This window comes from Chelonia mydas, chromosome 7 (assembly GCF_015237465.2).
Source record: "Chelonia mydas isolate rCheMyd1 chromosome 7, rCheMyd1.pri.v2, whole genome shotgun sequence".
Classification (NCBI taxonomy): Eukaryota; Metazoa; Chordata; order Testudines; family Cheloniidae; genus Chelonia; species Chelonia mydas.
The window spans coordinates 94,967,345-94,992,131 of NC_057853.1; the positions used below are offsets into that span (position 1 = coordinate 94,967,345).

Here is a 24,787-nt window from a genome sequence, read left to right on the forward strand (position 1 = left end):
GGACATCTGCATTCCTTGACTGGAATTCTGGGATCCTAAAAGAGTTGCTAAAACTCTTTTGCACTTTCATTGACTCCACATGATAGATTCACTTTGGTTTTTTGCATTCACTGTTCATATACAGCCCATGTGGAGGTGTGGTATTGGTTCAGTTATGTGGAAAGCCAGAGAAATGCTGACTAGCAATCCTTTGAAGGGAATGTACAAACCTCCATTTTCACTACATGCAAGATTTCCTCCAATTTTGGATTAGTTTCATAAGTCTAATTTATTGCTCTATTTTAGCATTTTCTAAAGCTCAGCTATAGGGTTTTCTTTCATCGCTGTACTTATTATCTTATCTCAGGCTGTCAGCTGAGTTGCAATCCTATTTTTGGCACATTTATATATATCATAGACACATTAATACTTTTGGTGGGGAAGGACAGATAGGAGAATTTCTCAGCTATCCTGTTGTATTTTTGAGGTTGTCCTGTGATTCACTATGTAAGTGCGTGCAATTTTGCCTTCTTGGTGAACCTGGAGGATGGTGATATATTTCTAGCACTTGTTTAGGATTTTTTTTAAAGCATAAGTGGTCGAGGCCCATGCTTTTGGAGCTGAAAGACAAGGGTCCTAGTCACATACATATGTAATGTATTTAGTAACTTGTCTGGATCTGTTGCCTGCCACATAATTTGTTATGCTCCCTAGTTTTATCACTTTTCACCTGCATAGCCTCTCATACTGACCATTATTCTATCAGAGTGGGACTGAGAAGGACTGAATACACCTCCTTTGGCAGCTTGTCAGTGCTATTGCACTTCTGAACGATATTAAATGCTCCTCTTACTATCCCATAGGTTGGAACATGCTGCCTTTACAGAATTCCCATCTAGCCTGAAATGCAAGAGACTTAGATTCATTTTCTACCCTATCTAGGCATTTATATTGTTTTTATCATTGTGGCTTCTGAGCACTATGGATGCTGGCATGGCTGAACGGGAGTTTGGAAATAGGGATAGCCCAAACATTTCATTTTGAAAATCTTTGAATTGATGTAAGCAGGCTCATTGAAGGTCCACTCCAACCAATTCATTTCTGACTGAATCTTTTTTCTGTACTGCTGTTCTCTGAAGAATGGAAATGCGCTTGACTGATATACTGTGAAAGGAGTCTAGATAAAATAAAACCTTAGATTTCAAAAGACACTTATTCATACCCAATGGCTGTTGTCTACATTGGTAAATATGATGTAATGTCATTTGCCATTACATGTGATTTCAGCCTAAAGCTGTGGACACTGGTGGCATATCTTGTTATTTCAAAAGATTCCATGGCAAAGGTACTAAAGGCAAAGGTGTACATCAGTGCTGATCACTTTTCTTGGCAAACACTCTTAGTGTAAAACTATCAATCACTGTCTTTGTTAACTAATTCCTGTTCAGAAGTGAATCTATATACAGTATGTTTCTTCATGAAAGTGTGCTTTACAGATGCATTCATTTTAGGAGGATGTTTTTGCTATGACCTGAGCAGGGTCTCCCACTTGCGATTTTTGGAATCCTGCTAAAAAACAAGAGCAGGATTGTTCTTGAAGGACACAGTAAGAGAATGTTTCTTTTATAATTTCTTAACTGGATTGATTATGTGGCTAGGCTCTGCTCCTATTGTTCTCTTATAACCCCCTGATCCCATCTACTGCTATAACCGTTTTCTATAATAAAAATATCAGTGACTGTGATGTTTTGTAGCACATCCTTTTGTGGAGGCCCTCGTTACTAAATTGTTTGCTTTCCCTGAAACTTCTTCTGTGACTTTAAAGCAATATATTCTGCTAGTTTATTTCTACATCCTCAACAGTTAATACTTTTCTTCTTGTCCCCTTTTGTCTGTCTTGGTTCTCTACCTGGGGATGCGGAGATGGGCCGGGGTGGACCTATGAATGTACATTCTGCTGTCTCACCAAACACACACATCCTGTGGGCTTGGAAAGCACTGTGTGAGCCTCCAGGCCATCCCAAGCACTCCCCTGAGAGCAGGAAGCAGAGTGTTTGGGGCTGACGGTGCTCTGAATCTGGGTCCCGCCTGTGTGGATTCAGCCCCACACTACTGGCAGTCGCTGCCTTGGGAGTTGGGCGGCTGAGTCCAGCACATCCCTATTGCTGGTGCCAGCTCCTGAGCAATTCCATTCCCAGTGACGGGCCAGTCCCCGCCTTGGGGCTCACCCAGAACTCGGGAGGCAGGAATTAGAACACACACACCCCTCCCTCCCCGCGGCCGGGAAAGCGCCGGGCTGGGACGGGAAGTGTGTCCCGGGCAGGACTCCGTAGGGGGAAGCGAGATATGTTGGTGCGTTGCTAGGAGCCGCTGGGCAGCGAGTGAGGAGCGCTGCAGAGCAGGGGATGGAGGGCGCCGCTTGCTGATAGCGTCTGGTGCGGGCAGTTAGGGGGGCAGGGAGAGCGGGCAGAGCGAGGGTGTCGGGCCTGGGACGGGGAGGCTGTTGGGAGATGAGGAGCGGGGCAGGGGGAGCGAGCGGAGTCGGGGCTCAGGCGGGGGCGGCGTTGGGGGGCGGCGGCGGCGTGGACGCTTTGGCAGGACAAGTTTCCTTGTGTTCTGCCCTTTATTCTAAAGGCCGTGCCCGGACGCTACAGTGGCCCCCGCACCATGGGGTGCCCCCCCCCACCCCCTTGTGCGTGTGCCTTCGCTGCACAATACTGTAGCGCTTTTTACAGACAGGGAACTCGACTGTTTGTAAATGTGTCGTTCGTTTGTTCTGCTGGTTTCCGAGAGTCTCTGGCTGGGAAGTGTGATCAGCCAAGGGAGGCCAGGGCCATCTACAGAAAGATAATTAAAATACACCCCTTTCTGTCTGGCAGCTTTAGCTGTATTTGTGATCTAAATAGACTCTGCGGTGTGCAGAATGGAGATTTAATCGCATAGTAATAATTGTGGATCAAAAATAAATGAGTGGGTTTTTAAAAGGAATCTGATTTGATTAATTCAAGCATCTATGTAAATAGTGTTTGTTTGAAACAATTGTGTTTATTGCATTCATAGCAGACTTGTTCAATCGGAGCCTTTGCGACTAAGAACATGGATTTGGTGATCAGACAGCAGTTGTCTGCAGCACAGAACCACCAAGGTAAATGCTTGAATAATGTATAGAAATGTTACTTGGCAGCTATTTTAAATTAAAGAGGACTGTAAAAGTTCTTGCAGTACATGGACCTTCACCAGTTCTTATTTTTATATATACAGAACTGTAGACACAGTATTTTTCTATGACTACTTTGTATGTCTTTTTTAGAGGACATGAAATAAATACCATAATGCAACGCTCTTTTTAGTCAAATAGTTTACTTCAAAACAATTTTATTTCAACTGGATCCAAGGTCCAATGAAGTCAGTAGAAAGATTCTCATTGATTTCAAGGAGTTTCAGAACAGGCCTTATATGTCCTTTGTTTTCTTGTCTGCTTGATTTTTTTTATTTAAAACTGCAAGAGACTCATTAAAACTCCCATCCAGCATGTGCTTAGCTTTACACAATGTCTTTTGATAACTTCTCCCTGCAAATATATGATTCTTTACTATGAGTAAAAATAAGAGCTCTTATTGTTGGGTTGATCACTTGAAATAATACAGTCAAGTGTCTGTGCATTCTGGCATAAAACAAAGAATATTATTTATTATCTTCCTTATACGTTATTTTTATTAACAGACATTCAAGCTTTGAAGAATACTTATGAGTTGATCAAATCAGTCAATCAAGGGAAATCTGCACTTGATTCATCAGAGAGCTTTAGCTCTGATTTATATGTCTTGTGTGCAGAACAAGCACTCCAGGTAACTACATTTTCTAGGTAGGGTATTTATCTGAAATAAATAAAAAGAACTGTCTAGAATTATACTATGATAGTGCTTTGGTAAATTAATATTTAAAGATATTGCCAGGACCACTGGAAATACAGATTCTGAAATAAGATTCTGAAATTATGCTGCGATTTTCTTACTTTACAGACCAATTGCTTAGACTTGCTTTTTGGCTTATGCCAGTCTATCCTTTGCCCCAGCCTCTTCCCAAAGTCAGTATTTTTGTAAACTTCATCAATCAGCAAGCTGTACTTTCTGAAGTCTCTGATTAGCACAGAGTAAGAGAGGTAGACAAGTCAAATGTATATTAATAGTTTTGTGATAATTGTTTCTTTTGTTATGAGAATGCTAGTGTGAGCTGTTTGAACAAGATGGAAGAGGAGTTGCTGATGAATGGTTGTTGTCATGCAGAAACTGAGAAAACATTCTAATCACAAGAGATTGTTGCTGCTACCTCTGAGTGTCATATAAAATGTGACTCAGATTTTTATAAGTTTGAAATACTTTTAAAGTCTGATTTTGCACTGAAAAGTGGCATCTGAAGTTCCAATGTGTTCAGTTTACAAGTAAAAGATTTTTATTTCTTTTTCATAGTTACCATCCATATAAATTGTACCTGAGATCTGAAATCTAATGTGCATTATTTGGGGGTTGTGCATCATTGCCAGCAAAAAAAGATTCTGAAGGCTAAATTCTGCTCTTGGTTATGCTTATGCAACTCAGAATTTGACCTTTCAGTTAACAGTTCTTTTAATGATGTGCAATACAGTGTTAAGTATAACATATAATAAATATTTATTTTTTATACTATAGTAAACCTCTGTGTGACTCTGAATAAACCTAGGAACCAGATCTGTTGTGTAAAAAGTTGCCATTTCCCATAATTTGTGTGGGGGGAAGAATGGTTAACTTTAAAATCCTAATGTCTTGAGTTGTTTATGCTGGCCTTACTTTCCAATTGTAAATGGACCTATAAATGTACATGCTGCTGTCTCACCAAACACACACTTTTAAAAGCTGACCATTCATGACCAACTGTTTATTGGATTGTTGTTCATTTAACAAAAAAAAAAAAAAACCCAACAAAAACAAATAACTTTAAAATAATGTTTTGTTCTAGTTGGGGTATCCAGAAATTAGCAGTGACTGTCTACAGATGTACTTTAAAGGAAGCCATCCTGTAAACCAGTTTATGGGTAGAGCCTACTTGTGCCAAGGCCAGTTGTACACCCCACTCTCCACAGATAATTTGGTGAGAAAATATTGTGAATTTTAACATTATGGTAACATCTCATTTTAAGAATGTTGATAGTTCAATGTTAAATTAAATTGTGAGTCTTAAATAATGTTTGTTCTCAATTCTTTTTTTTTTTAAATATATTTGTAAGGGTAGTAGGTAGAGCTGGCTGAAACGTAGAGATTTTGGTCTACCAGAAGTTTTGGTACTTTCATATTTACATTTGTTCCAAATTAGAACAAAAGCATATTTACCAAAATTTCTCCACAAACTGAAGATAACCTGAAATTTTTGTTTTAGAAACACCAAGACCTAGTATTACCCAAACAAATATGCAAAACTGACATTCTTGTAATTTACTGAATAGCAGCCATGAAACTGACAAGAATGTCAGTTTCTTTTAGCTGGAGCTCTCACAGCAGCCAGTCCCCTAGCTGGAGCTCTCAGGGCTTTTAAGGCTTCCAGGGCCCCTGCCATGGAGCTGGAAGTCATAGGACTGGCTCCAGCCAGAGCTCCCAGGGCTGCTGCCATAGAGTGGAGACCCCAGCTCCAGCTGAGACTCCGGGGTCTGACAAACTCCTTGCCCCCAAAGTGGGAAGCCTAACAGGCACCAGAGTCCTCGCTCCAGCTGGGGTTCTGGACAATGGCAGGGTCCCTGCCATGGAGCTGGTAGCCTAGCAGCCTTGAGAATGCTGACTCCAGGCAGGGTTCCCAAGGTTGCTGCTGCAGATCAGGGACCCTGCCAGCCCCAAAAGCCCTGGCTCTGGGGGCTTGCATGCTCCCTGCTGGAGATGTGGACACTGGAAAACTAGCAGGTTTTCCTGTGTTTCAACAGAAATTTTGTCAAATCTCTGAGAGATTTGATGAAACATTTTGCTTCAGTGAATTAGTATTTTCAGATTAAACTGTTTCATCAGAAAATTTCTGACCTTCTATAGTAGTAACTTATGTGTGACAACTTCCTAAAATGGAGGACACTGAATTTTTATATTACTACTTTTTTAAAAATTCCTTTCAGTGAGTATACAGATTTCTGGTTGATTTAGATTTTCAGAAATTCTTCAGGCCAGCATCTTTACTCTTCCTGCAATTCGCTGTCTGTCAGTATGCATCTTCCAGCTTCTGCAGCAGATGAAACAGGGGTCCTACAAACAGTCTCCTTCACTACACAGCACTGTTTTCAGAGGCAGTCTATTCACTGTGCACTGAATCAGACAGGAGTCCTTTGGAAAAAAGTAGTATGTGATAATGTAATTAAAGACAGTATCATAAAGCATTCACAAAAGGGGAGCAAATTAAGTTGCACAGGTGACTTTAAATTCTGGCATTTCCTAGCCTTTGAGTATTTGACTCTGGAACCTTAAAAATGTTCTTTTAACATATTTGTGTGTAATTTCCCAGGTTTCTGAAAAACCTAAGTGAAAAAACAGAAATTCCATCATGTTGCATCACATTTATACCTACATAAATCATAAGGTTAGAACCTTTAGATCCATCACCCAAAACTTTGTCACTTGAGCTAATGGAGTAAATAACTGTCATAGATTGTCATCCTGTAAGTAGATCATTCCTAGAGCTGAATGGGGCATTTTGCCAGTCAGTTTCACTGATATCTGCTGACAGTGGAAGAATGGTAAGACTCAGGAATCTTGGGTTCTAGGCCAGGCTCTGGAGGGAGTACCTTCCAATGGGAACAGTCCAGAGACACTTCTGCCTATTCCCACCCCCAAAGAGTGACCCCTTCTGCCCCTCCCTCTCCAGTATGTCCCTGTGCTGACTCTTTCCCACCCCTGGCTCCTTCTCCCAGTCCCATTCTCCTTATTTTCTCAACTCCTAAGTTGTCACCAAATCTTAGTCTCCATTCCTCAAGCTTCTCTCTCCCAATCCCAGTCTCCTTGCCCTGCTAATTCTAGTCTCATCTGTCTGGACTCCCCGTTCTAGTCTTCCCCCCCACCCCACGCAACTCCTTGTTCCCAGTCTTCTTGACCATTTAGTCCAGGTCCCCCCCTCCTACCGCCCTCATCTCACAGACTTTAAGGCCAGAAGAGATGATCCTGATCATCTAGTTTGACCTCCTGCACATTGTAGACCGTAGAACCTCACCCAGCCATTCCTATAATAGACCCATAACCTCTGACTGAGTTACTGAAATCCTCAAATCATGATTTAAAGACTTAAAGTTACAGAGAATCCACCATTTATGCTAGTTTAGACCTGCAAATGACTAGTGCCCCATGCTGCAGAGGAAGGCGAAAAAGCCCTCAGTGTCTCTGCCAATCTGACCCAGGGAAAATTCCTTCACAACCCCAAATATGACAATCAGTTAGACCCTGAGCTGGGCAAGATCCACCAGCCAGACACTTGGGAAAAAATTCTCTGTAGTAACTCAGAGCTCTCCTTGTCCCAGTCTCTTTGCCCAACCATTCCTAGTTGTTCCCCCACACCCTGGCTCCTCATTAGATCTGTCTTCTGTCCCCAAACTTACTTTCCCCACCCAACTGGTGCTCTGTCCCCAACATCCTTGCTCAGAGTCCCTGTTCACTCCACCCATTTCCTCGTACAATCACAATCTTTCCCCAATTTATTGGCTTGCAGTTCCCCCACTTATTTCTCTCCCCAGCTCCCAGTCCTAGTCTCCTTGCCTAGCCAGTCGTAGTTTCTCCCTCTATCCCAACTCCCAGTCCTAGTTTCCCTCTCTCCCCCAAGCATCCAGTCCCAGCCTTCCAGGTGTCTTGTCCCAATCTACTCCCCACAATCTTCACACCCCTTGGTACAGTCTTGTCCCCTCTGGGTTTGAATCAGGCAGCTTTCTCCTCCAAATTGCCTCATCCAGGCACAGGGTCATTGAGTGCATGGAGAGATAGGGTCCCTGCTCTCAGTTCAGGTTCTCAGTCTAAAGCTCTTTCCCATTACAGGGAAAGTTTTGCACAGTCCTGGGTTGGAGCATGACAAGCATGAATCTTTGAAATATAACAGGTTGCTACTTAGCGTGTTCGAACAGTGACTTTTCAAAGGTTTATAACTTGGCCAAATTTGAGTGGGTTTTTACAGGGATGAAAAAAGCCACATTCCTTACACAAAGGCTACTCTTCCGCACCCCTTCCCCATCCCAAATTTCAACTGCTTGCTCCAAATTATAGACTTACCGGGGCCTTTCAAATAAAAGGTCAACAGAATTTTAAAGTGAGCAAAAAAAAAATGTATTTTCCCTGTGTCAGATTCCCCAGGGTACAATCTGAACTGTTCAACAGCGATGTCTCCAGAACTCTCTAGCTTGGGGTGCCTTTTATATTGCTTTACTTCCAGAACAGCCACTCCTTGTCTGGTCACACAGCCTTCAGCGTGTAAATTCACTCTCGGCTAAATACATGAGTGCTCTCCCAGCCACGCATGAACTACCCGCAAATTCTTAGTCCCAGCCTTGTTCCCTAGAAATGAGCATTTTGCACTGCTCAGTATTCTCCTGGACAGTACAAGCTCATAGATAGTCCATCATTCCAATGCTGGGAAGTAATAATGCACCAATCTTGTATTCTCAAATAGAGGTTCCCTACACACTTTAATTCAAACACACACTGGTTAACATAACACAGTAAGATAAATTTATTTACTACAGAAAGATAGATTTTTTTACAAGTATAGATACACGTAAGTCAGGATTGGTTACAAAAGAAATAAAACCACATGCTAATACCTAAATGAACTCAAAAGCAGAATGTTTCTCTCACCATAAACTGCAACAGTTCACAGGCTGGATTTCTTTTCCAGCTAGGGACCATTCCCCCATTTGTTCAGTTCTTCATGTGTTCATTGATGACATGAGCAGAGAGATTGTAACTCAATTTCTTGTGCTAGAAACATTCTTGCTGAGTCATGGTGACAGGCAGTCCCTTGTGGTCTTGAGGTTAGAAACATACCTGTGTTGCAGTGTAAATTTCTTGTTTATACCTCCCCCCTGCTGATGAATAGACAGTTAAATAGGTAATGGCCCCTTAACACCTTGCTGTTGTGCTAGTGGGTCTTTGTTTCTAAGGCTTTTGTCTACCCTGGCACTTTGTGGGCAAAACTTTTGTCGTTCAGAGGTGTTAACACCCCCTAAACCCCATCCCCCGAACGACAAAAGGTTTACCGCCAAAAAGTGCTGGTGTGAACAGCTGTTTGTCGGCAGAAGTGCTCTCCTGCTGACAAAGCCGCTGCCACTCATGGGAGGTGGAAGTCTTTTGTCAGCAAGAGAGCTCTCTCTTGCTGACAAACAGGAGCTACACTGCGTGCCTTTTAGCAGCATGGCTGTAGCGGCACAGCAGTGTCACTAAAAGCCTAATAGTGTAGCCATACCCTGAGAAACTGGTTTGTGGGTGTTACCTGGAATTACAACATATTTCAGTAACAATCATGCCGTAGAAACTTATAACTTTACACATAGTGTTACTACACATATCTCAACAGAATGATAATATTCAGCAGAGTATGAGTTTACAATGATAACTCACAAGGCATGCTTTGTACAAAATTTATCATAATCTTATAAAAGTGGTGAACATGGGGTACAGGCTGTCCTTGTTCTTGGAAATGACTGACCCCCTGGGATGGGGGAGGGGTGCGGAAGAGTGGTCTTTGTGTAAGGAATGTTTTAAGCTGAAATTTTCTAAACATCTGTCAGCAAAAATTTCAGCCTAAATGGTTAAAGTTTGGCAATGTTATAAGCAGTTCTAGTAGGGTCTTTATTAATGGAAAGAATTAGACAACCTTAATATTATATGGTACTGGCAGCCCCACCTGTAGCAATAAAAGTAATTTGATAATAGGCTGAAAATTATTAGTAATATGGCAGTGATTAATAAAGATATGTGTCAAACGAGCTTTAACAATTCTTTGTTTTTTTTAGGAAAAGTTTGAGAACTTTGTGATGTACCTTATGAAAGCATTAGACTTTGCAATACACGATCCAAGGTAAAACTATCTGATAGGGGTTACAGTTCCAAATCTCAACAGTGTTACTGACCTAGTTTTTTAAGATAATTGCTTCTCATACTTTCATTTTGTGGGGCTCTGGGTAACACAGATCTTTTTGTGGAGCATATCTGTCTCAGTCCTACTCCTTTCCTGTAACAACATTAGTGCTTCACCATATGAAAAATAATAGTAGAACAGTGTTAGGGAGACAAGATGAATATAAATGTGCTTTAATGTGATATATATGGCTGATTATGTCCCTCCATTTTATAACTCTGCTGGTGGGAAGGAGAGTGCAGGGTTAGCTCTCACTGATGTATTCCTGAGGTGCCCACCATCCTCAGTCAGGATGGTAGGTGCAGTACAAACAATAGAAAGACGCAGTCCCTACTTTTGTTGTTTAGAAACTACATAAAGAGCCTTTTAAATAAGTATATGTTTATCTCAGATTATAAAATCCTATTTCTTGTTTTTCAGATATTATTTTTTGATATATAATGCTTCAGTCCTTTACTGGCAGGTTGTAAGGCCATATCTTAAGCCTGGGTTCCGCTACCTTCTTATTCCCAGCCTATCTCAGATTGTAACAGCATTAAATCAAGCTGAAGAGCAAGACAAGCAATGGCGAGCAGAACTCATGATGTAAGTTTGAACTGTTATTTTAAGACCAGGGTCCTGTAGTCCTTTTCTGCATGTAGCTCCCATTTGTGGTTATCTTTGATCACAAACTGGCATATTAAATGTTATTCTAAATATATTGTGAGTATAGTACAACTTGTAAATCATAGAGCAGAATTTCATAATTTGTACATAGACCAGTAGTTGTATAGAGAAAACTGCAGGATCAGACTGTTTAACTGTTCTTTAATAAAATCTAATAAAACTGTATATATAGTACGAAAGGTACTCCAGTTTCATATTTGTATTGTGGTTAAAATGGTAGTGACATCCATGGATTTGACACGTCACAAGAGTTAGAAAGCTATAGTCACTGTCTCTGCAACAGGTTGTCTTGCTTCAAATGGTCAAAATATATATTTAAAAAATCCCTGTCTGTAAAGGAGTTGTGGAATTACTCTTAGAAGGAAACTTTTACTCTCTATATCTAGTCAGTTCCAGTCTGAGGCATCATAACCTGTTGGATTAAATCAGCTGTGGTGCTGAATTAACTGTTGTGTGTGTCCTTTTAGGTTAGGAGACAAACTAGCTACATCATGGCTTAAGAACCATTTTTCTTTAGATAAAAATCCTTTGCCTACATTGGAGCAACAGACATATCTCCTGTCCCCTGATCCTTGGAGAGGGTGGGAGGTTCCTGTCCCTGCCAGAAGAGTCAGAGAGGAGCATATTCAGTATTTCTGATTTCCTTCTTTTTTGCCTGATTGCGTTATATGGTAGTTGGGTTTGGCAAAATGTATGACCTTACCCCTTAAAAATTGACATTCAAACTGTCACCAAGGAGGAAGAATAGGGGCAGTCTCTGGCTGCATAGCTAAGAAGGCCCTGAAGTGCTGTCTGGCCAGTAGCCAGAGGAGCTCCCTTTCTCTCAGATGAATGAGTGAAAGGTCAAGTGAATTTGTGAAAGGTTAAATTTTCTTATTAACTTTTTCTCCTGTTTAATGTAGCTGTACGTCAAAATGAAATTTCATGAAATAAGTGTGTTTAGCAAGTGACACTTGGAAAATGTATACTAAATACTAAATTTTAGAGTAAAGGGCACACAAATGAATACTAGTGTTCAATCAGTTGAGGTATGTGGGTTTTTTTTATCCACGTGACCAGCTATGTATCATTTGTTACAAGAGCTATCTGAGATATAATATTTCTGAGACATCCTTGGGTATAAGCATTATTCTTCATTATCAGACAGCACATTTTATGACTGTAAAATATGGTGAACTCATTTTGCAATTTGTAATTCATGCATATATTACTGGATTATATATTAGAAGGAAATTCTCATCAAAGTAACCTGATTCTGTTTAAGCTTATTTTTTATTAGTGAGTATTAGTAGCATTTTTCTTCCATGGTGTCTTAAAGGTTCTTTCTTACTAATTTGAACCAAAGCCACAGGCCTCGTGTCCCAAAGTATAAAAGTAGTAGGTCTCATTCTAATTATTCTCTAAAGCTAAATTTTGATCCACAGTCTTTGTTAACATCACCTTTGGCATGAGCATTAGCAGTGCTGTCATAGCTTCTGCAATTTCTATAGCAACCCTCTTTTCCAAAGCAGGAGCCAATAGACAAAGGAAGGGAAAGAACTTCAGATACCATGTTGTTAGATTTAAACCATCAGTTTTGATCTTCCCTGACAGTAGCAGAGGAACTCATTGTGGTGTTCAGCCATTTCAGTAGTAAATACTTAAATTTATTCTCTGAAATTATCTGTGGACCTAGATTTTAAGTCATATGACACTGAGAGAAGTGATTAGTTATTTTGGCATCCTGAAAAGTTCCCTAGTGCCATAGATCAGATTTAAACCAGCTGATTTTTTTTCATATTTATATAACTTTTAGATTTTTCCTGTACATCTTATCTGTTCAGTAATTAGAGTAATGAGCACTAGATTAAACAATTATCTGTGGGCAGAATATTTAACTATTGATGCTCATAATAAAAAATTTTTGATGTAGTTCCATATAGTCTATAATCATCTCTGTTTCAGAGATGCAAATACTAAGGGTATCTAAAAAGTCCATATTGCTTGTAGAGGAAAATTCAACATGAAACAAAGTAGAATGTCACTTAAAAAGATAGATAAAAATATGGGATTTTGTTATACTGTATATACTCGTTCATAAGCCGAATTTTTTCAGTAAATAGTGGAAGCATCAGAGAAGGGGGTCGGCTTATGAACAGGTATGGAGAGGGGGAGAGGTGGGACACAACCCCGCCTACACCCCCCAACAGAGGGGGCAACACAGCCAGCAGAGCCAGAAGGGAAGAGGTGGGGCCAGAGTCTCTCCTCTTCTGGCCACGCTGCTCTCCCCCCAGACTCTGAAGTAGCTGTAGCTCCGGGGCTGGCATCTTCCCCTGGCCCTCCCCAGGTAAGGTGGGAAGGGATGGGATGGGGAGAGTGTGGGGTCCCAGGCTAGGGATGGGGTAGGGAGGGGTTACACAGGGAGGGGTCATGTGGGGAGATCCCGGGTTAGTGGTGGGGTCATGTGGGGGGTCCTCACAGGGGTTACTCTTCTGACCCCCAGCTTCTCCTCCATCCCCAAAATTTCCCCACCAGTTGCTGTCCCAGCCCGTCAGGGTAAGCCGCTGGTGGGCCAGGACATTTTGTTTACTTAGATTTACCTCCATGCCTGCGGATGCTCAAGGTAAACAAACTATCTTGGCCCACCAGCTGCTTATCCTGATGGGCCAGAAGCCAAAGTTTGCTGACCCCTGAATTATAGGGTCAACTAATGAATGGGTCATAAAAATTTTCGATTTTTATCTTGTGGGGGTCGGCTTATAAACGAACCAGCTTATGATTGAGTATTGTTGTTGTGTTTTTTGTTATTTTGGTGTGGGTTTTTTTGTTTGTTTGTTTTTTGCTAGTGCCACTAAATTTTCAAATGACCACCAAGAAAGATTTTTTTTAGAAAAATTACATAAAGATGCATTTAAATGCAATGAGAACAGCAGAAAGATGCATGGTAGTTGTAGCATTACCATGCAGAATCTAGTTTAAACAATGCTCAGTGGGTGCTTTCCAAATGTTATTTCACTGGCTGAATTTTAAGGCAAGTTTGGGTTGGCTATGACGATTTCAGAAAAGACACGGAATCTCTCAGATTGCAGTTTTGGGGGAAAAACGCTCTGCTGACGACAACGATGCGCAATCATACCCTGCGAAGCTGAGGGAAATTTTACAGGCAGAGCGTTACTCGGAGGAACAGGTTTACAATGCAGATGAAACAGGAATTTATTATAAAATGTTGCCCGTTTAAAACCCTGGTGGTCAGAACAGATGAACATAAGAAAGAAGGATAGAAACAGGCAAAAGATTGCCTTACTTTATTATTTTGTGTGAATGCAACAGGCAAGCATAAATCAAAACCATTGTGCATTGGAAAGTCTCGCATGCCTCTGTGCTTTCATCACGTAAATGTGAGTTGCCTGTACAAGAACTCCAAAAATTCCCAGATGACGAGAGAGATTTTTGAACAATGGTTCTTCACCGAATTTGTCCCTTCTGTGCGAAAGCATTTGCGGGAAAAACGCTTAGAAGAAAAGGCCGTTCTTTTGCTAGACAACTGTCCAGTACATCCTCCGGCCGAAAGACTCAAAACCTGTGACGGTAAAATACGGGTTGAATACTTATCTAAAAACACGACTTCCAAAATCCAGCCGTTTGATCAAGGTGTTATCGCCATTTTTAAGCAGCACTGTTGACGGAACTTGGTACAACAAATGATAGAAAGCGAGTTGTCTGTCACCGATTTTCTGAAGAAGTTGACTATAAAAGACTTCTTTTACATTGGTGGCGGTTCCTGGAATTTATTACATGCTGAAACAATAAACCACTGTTGGATGGTGGGACTGAGAGAGTAGTTTGGTCACCCGCTCCTGGAAGAAAATGAAGAAAGCAGATCACAGTCTGACAAGGAATTCGATTTTGAGGGATTTACAGAGGAGGAAGTTGGAAGAACAGACATGGAGTGGATGCAGGAACTGTGCGAGCAACTGTCTTGGCTCGGGGTAACTGTACTGCCACAAAATATCGAGTCCTGGATAAGAGGCGATGATGAAGCAGAAGAATTTTGTCCCGTTGCTGAAAGTCTAATGGATGACCAAATTCTTCAGGTAGTATGACCAAACAACATTCCAGAAGCTGAAGAATTGGCCTTCGCCATGGAAGAAGAGGAGGAAGATGAAGTGGACGTCGTTCCAACATCAACTGCAACCATAGCCGGCTTAGAGACTGCTTTGAAATGGTTTGAGACGTAAGACATTGAGCCTATAAAAATTATGCAGCTAAGTAGTCTTTTGCAGATTGCTAAGCGGAAGCAGCACAGCAGCAAGAAGCAAAAGCAACTCACCAACTTCTTAAAGAAAAACTAGACTAGTTTATTGTAATGTCAACTTTAAATCTGTAATAAAGCAACACTTTTTTTTATCGTTCATTGTTTCCTTCAAGTAGGAGTTTATTTTCTAAGGTTTTCTATACTTTATGGATGTGACATTTACTGTATACAGTAATTTCATTTTAACGCGGTCCCCACTATAACACGGTACTTGTCATGGATCCCAAATCCCACGTTCTAGCGAGGGTCCGGTGTATTGCCTATGAGGAAAAACAAGAATGGAGAAATTGTAGTTGTTTGACATTTGTAATTCTGTCCATAGATTAGTATTTCATTTGAAGTTTTGTAGAACTGAACATAGAAATGTGTTGTTTTTCCCCTAGGCCAGTGATAAGGAAAGTCTTAAATGAATGCAGTGAATTTTTTATCCAAAGATATCCATCATAGTGAACTATCATGTATGGATTCCCTGAATAAGACTAGGTGTAAAATCCAAAAGCTCTTTAGGATTTTGCACACTGAATTGGTTGAAGCTGTTCCATATGTGCACCAACTAACTGTACCAGTGCTGCCCCCATTTTTCATTGACTGTTGTTGCAGTAGTTCCTGAAATAACCATTTTGCAGACCATTCGAGCTCATGATGTATTTCTGCCTCGTTTCTCCCTTGATCTCTTTGTGGCTTTTTCAGTTCTTCCATTTACCAGGTGTGACAAATGTGGGAATTTTCTGTAATAATATTTTTATAAGCTGTCTCTGTGACACTGTACCTAATCACCCTCATTATTGTGTCACCAACATCATAAGATATTGTGCATCAGATGCCTGGCTGTGTCCAAACCCTGACAGATAATCTTCTTGAAATCTTTATGCTTTTTGGGAGGTGCCAGAAAATTCATTTAGGTATCAGCCTGCTTCCATAGCTTGAACTGTGCCTTGCCCTTGTAAGACATAGCTACCACAGATGGCAGCTGTTGCAAAAAGGCAAACCCTTTTCCCATGGGCAACCTAGCTTCCCAGCTCATTTGGGTTTGGGGTGATGCACTCTGAGTTTATCCAGTCTAGTCTTGGCAACTGTCAGTCATGACTCTAGGAATCTCCTGGACAGGGCCTGAGTATCAAACCCAGAAACCTTAGCCAACCACCTCTAAAACTGAAGAATGGTTGGCTATTCCTGAGCACACTCATTCCCTTTGCACTCTCTGCCAATGTCATCAGCCTCTGAAATGTCACTAGTTTCATGCGTGTACAAATAACTTTATTGAATTTCCTTCACAGCTGGGCTTTCTGATTCCAAACAAACTATACCTTGTCTGGATGAGCCAGTATATCAGAGGGCCAGTAAAGGAACAGCACTACTAATCTTTGCAAACCAATGAAAGCTGACAGGAACAAAGTGCCAAGTATGTAGATTATCCCTGCCAAAAAAGAGCCAGTATGGCAACAGAAACTGACAAATTGTTTGCTTATTTGCTTTCGGACTTGCCAGGTATCACAGATCTATACAGCCTGATCATAGACCAAAACCTAACCAGGCCCTTGGGAGTGACCTCTTTAGTGTGCCAGACCCCAAGGACACACACAGGTCTTCAGCCTCTAAGGCTCTGAAACTGGGCCTTTAGGCACCAGTGATCCCTGTCTTTCTCTGTGGTTCCCTGCAGCAAATCCAGCCAAGCCAGACTCCTATGGGAGACTTGTCCTCTACTCCTTCTGGTCACTGTTCTGTCCGTAAATACTTGCAGCAATACTAGCCAGCCTTTTCAAAACAAGGTAACCATTTATTAGTCCTCTGCTATATAAATTCTGAAAGTCCTTAAGTTAGCAAAGAGAGGTAAGGTCAAGACAGAGATCAGACTGGCCAATGCAAGGGCTCCCTGAAGGCATGCTGCTGGTGAAACCATCTTGGCTCGTCCTCTCTGCTCTGTCCCTTTGTCTTTGGCTCCGGGTATGTGTCTGTGTCTTTGAGAGCTCAGGTTTTAATACAGCCGCCTGTTACCTTGTTTTTGTTCTCCAGCTCCAGCCATGCTATATTCATATGTTCAGCTGCCTCTGCAGCAAGGTGCTAATCTGTGGTCATTAGGTTTTCCACTGTCTCTGTAAGGTCTTCCATTCAAATATGTTGATTCCAGCCCAGACAGTCCTAATGGCTATAGGTCTCAAATATCTAACCTTATCTCCCAGAGAATGAAAATGAGTTGTCCCTTCTGCCCCCATCCCCAAATGGGTAGCGATGCGAGGCCTTGGGCATAGATGTGCACAAGTATTCATGACTGCATATTTCTGGCATTTATAATGAAGTGCAGCAGAAAGTTGAGGAGTAAAATTCTCTTTTTGGGAAAAAGTGAAAGCCAGTGTGATGAAAGCAAAAGAGTCTTATAGTCACTTCCGATGGTCTTTTGTCCAGTTATTCACCCTCTCCACCACAGAGGTGTGAGCAATAAGCACAAACTGAGAAGTCCGCTTATATAACTGAACCTTGATTTAAGAGTGCTCAGTATTGAGAAAATGAGGACATTCTACCTACTTTGAGGACCTTCCTTAGGGAGGGAAACTAAAAGCTTTTTATCTCTGATGTCCCCTAAATACCTTCAATGAATAGGTCTGAGCATTAACCAAAAAGGCTACAAAATTAATTTTTTAAAATCTGTTTCAGAATTTTCCCCCTTCTTTGAATGTAATTGATCTTAGCAATATGAGCCAAAGACACTGCAAGGAATTCCAGGCCATCCTGGCAAAGAATATTAATGAGCCTCTGACAGTAGAGGTATCCCCACTGGATTATAATTTTCCTCATTACAATTTTTGATATCTGTTAGCTAGTTTTTAATTCATTTAAAATGTGCTACATTGATTTTGTGTAGAGCTAATATTTTAATTAGAATGGAATACAGTATTAAGTCAAACATCTCACAGAAGCCAAATAAACTGGATATTTTTGATGAGATCACAAATTTGGTTGATACAGTAATGGTTGACAAGACCTATTTTCCATAAAACCACGTTTAACTTTAATTATAATACTGTCTTCTAATTATTTACTGATTGCATCCTTTATCAGCTTTTCCAAAACTGTGCCCGAGATCGATGCCTGCCTTGCCAGCCCATAGTTAACCAGGCCATTCTGTACACCCTTTTAAAATATTTGCACAATTTTCCAGTTCTTTAGAATTTCCACAGTGTTCCAAGATTTGCTAAAAAGCTACATCAGGGACTCAGGGGCCTTCTTCCTATTCTTTTAAAACTCTTGGGTTCCACTCATGCTACCACTGGTATGTTTTACGAAACTGTTTTCACTTAAAAACTGGTCTCCTCCTTCTGGAAAGTGGTTCTTTTTTCCTACCTAATTGCCCTAACATGGCAAACAATATTTGCAGGAGCCAAAACAATAATGGTAAGATGAAAACATAGCTACTCTAGATATAAAGTGTGTGGGAGTAAGGAGACCTATAGTCAAGTAACTTAACCATTTCTTGGTTCTGCCTAAGCAAGTTCTTAAAAACAAACAAAAAATCCATTCTAAAATATCTCTGATCTGATTTAAATGTTTGTTGCCCTTCCCCCTGAATTTAGCTCAATTTAAAATTCCCTTCAGTTCAATTACCAATTCTTCCTCATGCTACTGGGCCAACTAAACAGCTGTCATCTTTTCAACCTCATAAAAGTGCTGATCCAGCAAAGCAGATGCATAATTTTAAACTCAGGATTAATTTCGTTGACTTCAATGAGAGTAAAGGCTAAAAGGCTTAAAGTTATGCATGTGTTAAGTGCCTTTCTAGGTAAAGGCCTAATTTCCTTGTTTGTGAAGTAAAAGAAAAATGGAATAACTGGAGAGCAATTAGAATATTGAACTCCAGCCAGCTAGAGGCAAGAAGTACAAGGCTGTGGGAAATTATACTATAGATAAATACATTCTGTTTTCCCATATTTTTTCCAGTTTTCATATTAAAGAAAGCAATAAATCAGTGTTTGATTTCTTCCCCTCCCCACCATACAAACACCATTTATCATGAGCTAATACAGCAGTACAGTAGGACAAGCTATACTGTGCTTTCACTGTACTTGCAAAAAATAAAGACTGAATTTAAAGAAGTGGTCTCTCCCAAGAGCGAGGTATATTCTGTTGCGGAGTTTGAGATGAAAATCAGAAAACTTTTCATTTTGAGAATTTGAATTAAATTGCTGCTCCACTGAGTTTTCTTCTAATGTAGAGACACTTATGGCTTGTAGTCAAGCCCAGAGTAAGGGACACTATGATGTTTCATTGCTCCATGTGTGGCCCAGGAGGGAGATTTATGACTCAATCACAATTTCCATCCTGGTCTCCCCACTGTTCCAGTGAGTGAGTAAATCATGCAGGTATATATTCAGTGCAGCATATGTTCCCTTCTGTGCTGACACAGCTACTCTGGCAGGGATGTTAGGGAGGGGGTGGCGCTAAAGCTCCTCCCAGTTCCCCCCCGTCTATCCCTTCCTGTTTACCTGTGTGAGGTGAGGCGTAGTCTGCACAATGCTTACATTGTACCCCTCTGTTGCTGTACCAGACAGACCACAATTTGGCCTTTAGTTATAGTCTTTAAACTGTTACACAATTTAAAATATTTTGATTATGCAGTCATTTACTTGGGTCCTGATTCTGCACCATTGACATCAGTGGGAGATTTACCACCAAGTCTTCTGCTTTAGTACTGGGGGGGAAAATAACATTTATGTAACATGGTCCCTTGTACATCTGATAGTATCTTTTATTGCACTACAGTGTCTATTTTGTTTTCTTTGGGTTTTTTTTAAAGTGGACCCTGGGGGGGGAAATGAAAAGTTGAATCCAACAGAGAAAAAAATCCAAAGGTTATGCTAAAGGCTGTGAAAAATACCATGCTATGAATAAATCACATTATATGAAAATATCCTCTTTGGGGAATGTTGGGGAAACTTGTGAATGCATATTAAATGTATGTCCTGCAGGAGTAGTAGTCTCTTTGCATTAACCTTTTCATCTTTGACATTTAATTTGATAGAAACATTAAAATGCGTTATTTAAGAGTTAACAATGGGTCTCTACTTGTTAAATCCTGATAAAATACTGACAATGCAACAGGTATACTTCATCCAACTCCTGGCATGAATAGTGATTTATCTGACTTGACAGCTTTGTGAATCCAATCCTTTCATCAGGTAGAGAAAAAGAAATCTGAGAACACAGCTCACTGAAATGTTTTACCAGCATGTTTCATTTGATTTCACAGTTTCTGAATTTTTCTGTTTAATTCTTTGATTGAAAAGTATTCAAAAAACCTTCAAATCTAGTCACTTGTGAGAAAATTTTGTAATTGTGATTTTGAAAAAGCTGCATTAAATAGAAGATAAAAGTTATAGGGTATTGTAGATGAAGAAAGGGCTTGGAGCTAGGAGGTTTGTAGTTTAACATCCTGTTTGGGAATTATTGCCTTATAGTACCATTCTTCTCTATAGCACTGTAATGGGGAGCATGCAGCTCTTCTGGGTGAAGTATGAATTTATAAAGTCTCCTGATAGAATGTAAATAACTGAAATTTTCTTTAGATAATAAAAAGTGTTATTAGATGTTTAATATAATATATTTTTGTTTGTCTTGCAGAGAGCTACTTGAATGTTTCTTGGATGCTTCGAAAATTAAAGAAGCAGTGGATTTTTCATCTACAGCGGCTGCATTCGTTAAAAATAATGTTCCAGATAAATACCAACACATGTTTTCGCTAATGGTAATTCTAAATATATCTATATATTTATATCTGTATCTATCTAATCTGTAATATTTAAATTAAGGATCAGAATTTGATTCTAGAACTAGCAAAATGCCCTATGAAGTCAGTGAGAGTTTTCCCAGCATCATGAATAAAGGATTTCAGCACTTTAAAAGTGGTTTATCACAAAACATAAGGATCACAAAATATCCCAGAATGCATTTTCTGGTAAATTTTATTATTGAATTTCTCTTTTCCATTTATCAGAAATTTCAGAACTTTGAGTATAACTGAAATAACAAATAATGCAAGGTAAAGCAACATAGAACTGATGTATTACAAAGGCAGATATCAACAGTGAAAATAATTTGCATAATTATTCATTTTGCTGTTGTAGGCTAAAGTCAGCCCTGGGGTAATGTCACTGGGGTTTTATACCAGGTTATTCTTATAAATCAGTTTTATAAGGATAGCTACTGCTAATAATAATATATGGGGACTCCATGTTAATAACTTAATAAGCATAACCTGGGTTAATAAACTCTTCTTCATCCAATATGTTAATAAGCTTAGTTTACATTTCTAAGCTCACAAATAAAGTAACTCAAGTTAAACTATTTAAATATGAGAAAGTCCTATTTTAAAAAGCAAAAATTCCAGAACAGCTAAAGTGTTCGGGGAAATGAATGAATGAAGATGAGTCTATAGGACAATTCTTTATTAAGTGTGCCTTACATTTCCCATTATCCAAATTTATCCAAAACATTTCTTGGGGAGCTATAACATTTCCATGGTTTGCAACAGAACTGAAATTTGGCAAGGGGATGTTTATGGGGTCACAGAAGTACCTCTTGTGGTCTCCCTTAAAATCCATTTAGGTTTGGCCAAGTCTCAAATTGTCAAAAATTGTCATTTGCAATCTGCATTCTGCTTAACAGAGCTTGCTAGAGACTTGCTGCTAAAATTGATCACCATTGCACCTACCCTAAGCATGTTCTCCAGCATCTCACTTCAGTGTGCCACTGATGGATCCTCTTCATCTTCAAAATGTTGATTGGCCTAGGATTGGATGCACTGTGTGTGAACCAGGAGACTATGAGATCTCAACTCATGTCCACTAATTAATGTTAATAATTCTGAGCTCTCCACATCCTTATTGTTTGGCAAGACTTCGTACCTCAGTGAGGAATTACAAAATGGGGGATTGGATCCCAAATCTTTAAAACGGGTGCAGGACTCCTTGCAATTGTGATATTAATGAAGCAGTAAAATGGAGGCAAAGCCAGGCTGTGCATTGTTAGCTGCTTGGAGACACTGTTGAGAAAATCAGCCTGGCAGTGGCCTTAAAATGAACATAAAATGGTTTTAAAATTACATCTGGACTGAATGTCTCAGCAGTGCCACCAAGCTTTGCACTCCCTTTAGTGCTTTAGTAGTAGCATAATTGATTCCAGGATCTTTTAAGCTTTTAGCTTTTAAATAACATTGCATGAGGAAAAATACTCCGCAGGGGATAAACATAGAGAATTCTTGAGTGGGAGATGGGTCAGGAAGGAGATAAAGAGATTGAAGGAAGGTAATGCAGGAATGGAAGAGCTTTTAAAATAACGAAAAATTCTGTTAGGGGTAGTGGGAAGCTGAGCCTTCCTCACAAAGGGTGAGATGGTTGGGAGGATAGAGGGCAGGGTGAGGTGTGAGAGAAGTTGAGGTGGTCATGTTTGTTGGCATGTGGAAGGTGAGTACAATAGGCAGTAAATCAAGGTAAATCAGAGCAGATGAATTTGTGTGCTGTGGTTAATAGTATACAGGTGTGTGACAGTAGTGGTACAGTGTTCATCCACAGTAACTGGAGGAGACTGTTAGGGCTTTAGTTAGTACTTTAAATCAAATCCTAATAGTATGTAGAGGTTTAACTTAATGGGCCAAATCCTCAGGTGGCGTAAATTGGCATAGCCCTAGTAGGTAAAATATTCTTGCCTGTTATGCAGGAGGTCAGACTAGATTAGCACAATGGTCCCTTCTGGCCTTAAAATCTATGGAAGGAAAAACGTAGTCAATGAACCTACATTAATTTACACCAGCTGATGACCTGTTCCTTTGTGGTTTATTAAAATGGTGAATTATTTTGTTACCATTTTTGTAGGTGCATCACAAACTAATGAACGCTTCCCAGATAGAGGAAGACATACAAAGCTCCATCAGTTTGTCAGTCATTTATAAAATTCAAACAATAAAATCGTAAGTATTGGAATCCAGCTGTCCTTTTGAATTTTGATTTATGACAATAAATATGTAAATCCAGATCCTAGCTCCTGTTCTGGCACAAAGCAGCTTGTAAAGCCATCTTAGCTGATCATTAGAGGAATCCTCTTGCCTAAAGGAATCCTAGAAATCTGGGTGTTGTGGAGCAGCCATGATGGATCCAGTGCCATCCTTCTCCCAGCACCTAGCACAAGGGAAAGAGGTGAAATGATCCATTGGGACAATGTGCCATTATGTGAAAATTATGCTGAGAACGGAGGGAATTTAAAGATGTCTGAAAGCCATCATTGCATAAATGTAGCTGAGTACAGATAACTGTACATAAATTTTAAATGAGGAGAGAGAGAAAGAGAGAATTGTGGAAGTCACATCTTAAATATAGGGGGCAAGTCATAAAGGGAGAAATTATCACCTATAGCTTTTAAAAATTTAAAAACGAAGAACAAAACACAGGCATCTAGACCTTGCTTTCTCTTAGCAACTATCAAACAGAACTGAGCCCATGGTCCCAAAAACTTAAACACTTAATTTTCCCAACTTCTAAACCAAAGAGCCATTCATTTAAGGGCAAATTCTGTTCTTATGTAGATAGAGGTAATTCTGGAATAACTTCTGCTTATGTAAATAAGAGCGGAATTGAGCACTCTTTTCTTTGAGCCCCTTTTCCTTGCCCATACGTTCAGTTTCATTCTCCATCTCTAACATTTCTCTCACTCTGAAATTTTCTCCTTGCTTGGGCTTCAAAACATTTTCCAGATTCCATTTGAATCTAGATTATTCAAGATATCCAATCATATGGTGTTCATGTGGATATTTTCTTATATGGCATCTTGTTTCTTGGGAATCCTTAGCTATTTCTTGCCACGTTGCTATGTTTACTTTCATTTTGAATAATTCTATTACAGTAAGCAGCAGTACATTCCACTTAAATGGTGAGGTAGAAACATTACTGTGGTTAGGGGACATACGATACATCTACAGAGAAAAAAAAAACCCACAGAAGTGAGCCTCAGAGCCTGGGTCAATTGACTTGAGCTCACAAGGCTTGCACTGTGGGACTAAATTTGTCAGTGTAGACATTCAGCTTGGGCTAAGGCTTCGACTCTGAGACCAAGTGAGTAGGGAAGGTCTCAGAGCCCAGGACACAGTGCCAAAGCCTGAAAGTCTACACTGATATTTTTAGCCTCACAGTGTGAGCCACACAAGCCCGAGTCAGTTGACCTGGGCTCTGAGACTCGCTGCCTTGGGAGTTTTTTTGCAGTGTAGGTGTACACAGGGTGTTACAGAAGAATATTTAAAATATTTATTTTTCTGATTAAATAACCATCCGTTTCTAATATAATTGCAGACAATTGGATACAAATGAGTTTCCAAGAGAAGCCACCACAAGTCTGAATACTGTGTTTGAATTTTTGAAACAGTATGACGAGGATTCTTCAATTTCAGTTCTTGATGAAAAGTAAGTTTTATTGGTCATCGCCCTCTGAAAGATCATGATGAGCCTGATTCTGATCCCATGAAGTCCATGGCACAATTTCTATTCATCTTTGTGAAAGTAGTTATTCTTCATCATCATTATTTGCAATAGTACTTAGATGTTCAAATGAGGGATCAAGGTCCCATTTTGTTAAATTAAGCAGCCCTGTAGTATCAAATGTCTTCTCCCCGTGTAGGTACTTATAGACCATGATTAAATGTTCTTTTAACCTTGTCTTTGATAAACTGAATAGATTGAGCTGATAGAA

The 24,787-nt window shown here is 40.0% G+C and overlaps 1 protein-coding gene across 5 annotated transcripts in view; it reads left to right on the forward strand.

The window, feature by feature from the left end:
• The first annotated feature begins 1,986 nt into the window (after positions 1–1,986).
• Positions 1,987–24,787, forward strand: part of CFAP46 (cilia and flagella associated protein 46) — a 142,795-nt gene continuing 119,994 nt past the window's right edge. For 3 of the 5 annotated variants that reach the window (XM_043551765.1, XM_043551768.1, XM_043551769.1), the window contains exons 1-9: positions 1,987–2,331; positions 3,043–3,124; positions 3,703–3,827; positions 4,975–5,106; positions 9,977–10,041; positions 10,522–10,686; positions 20,675–20,798; positions 22,924–23,018; positions 24,391–24,501. In XM_043551765.1, coding sequence (XP_043407700.1) covers positions 2,326–2,331; positions 3,043–3,124; positions 3,703–3,827; positions 4,975–5,106; positions 9,977–10,041; positions 10,522–10,686; positions 20,675–20,798; positions 22,924–23,018; positions 24,391–24,501 — 905 coding nt within the window. In that variant the 5' untranslated portion in view covers positions 1,987–2,325. Of the gene's footprint in view, positions 2,332–2,357; positions 2,415–2,647; positions 2,922–3,042; positions 3,125–3,702; positions 3,828–4,974; positions 5,107–9,976; positions 10,042–10,521; positions 10,687–20,674; positions 20,799–22,923; positions 23,019–24,390; positions 24,502–24,787 lie in introns of those variants that run through there. The other 2 variants (XM_043551767.1, XM_043551766.1) reach the window with 2 other exon arrangements.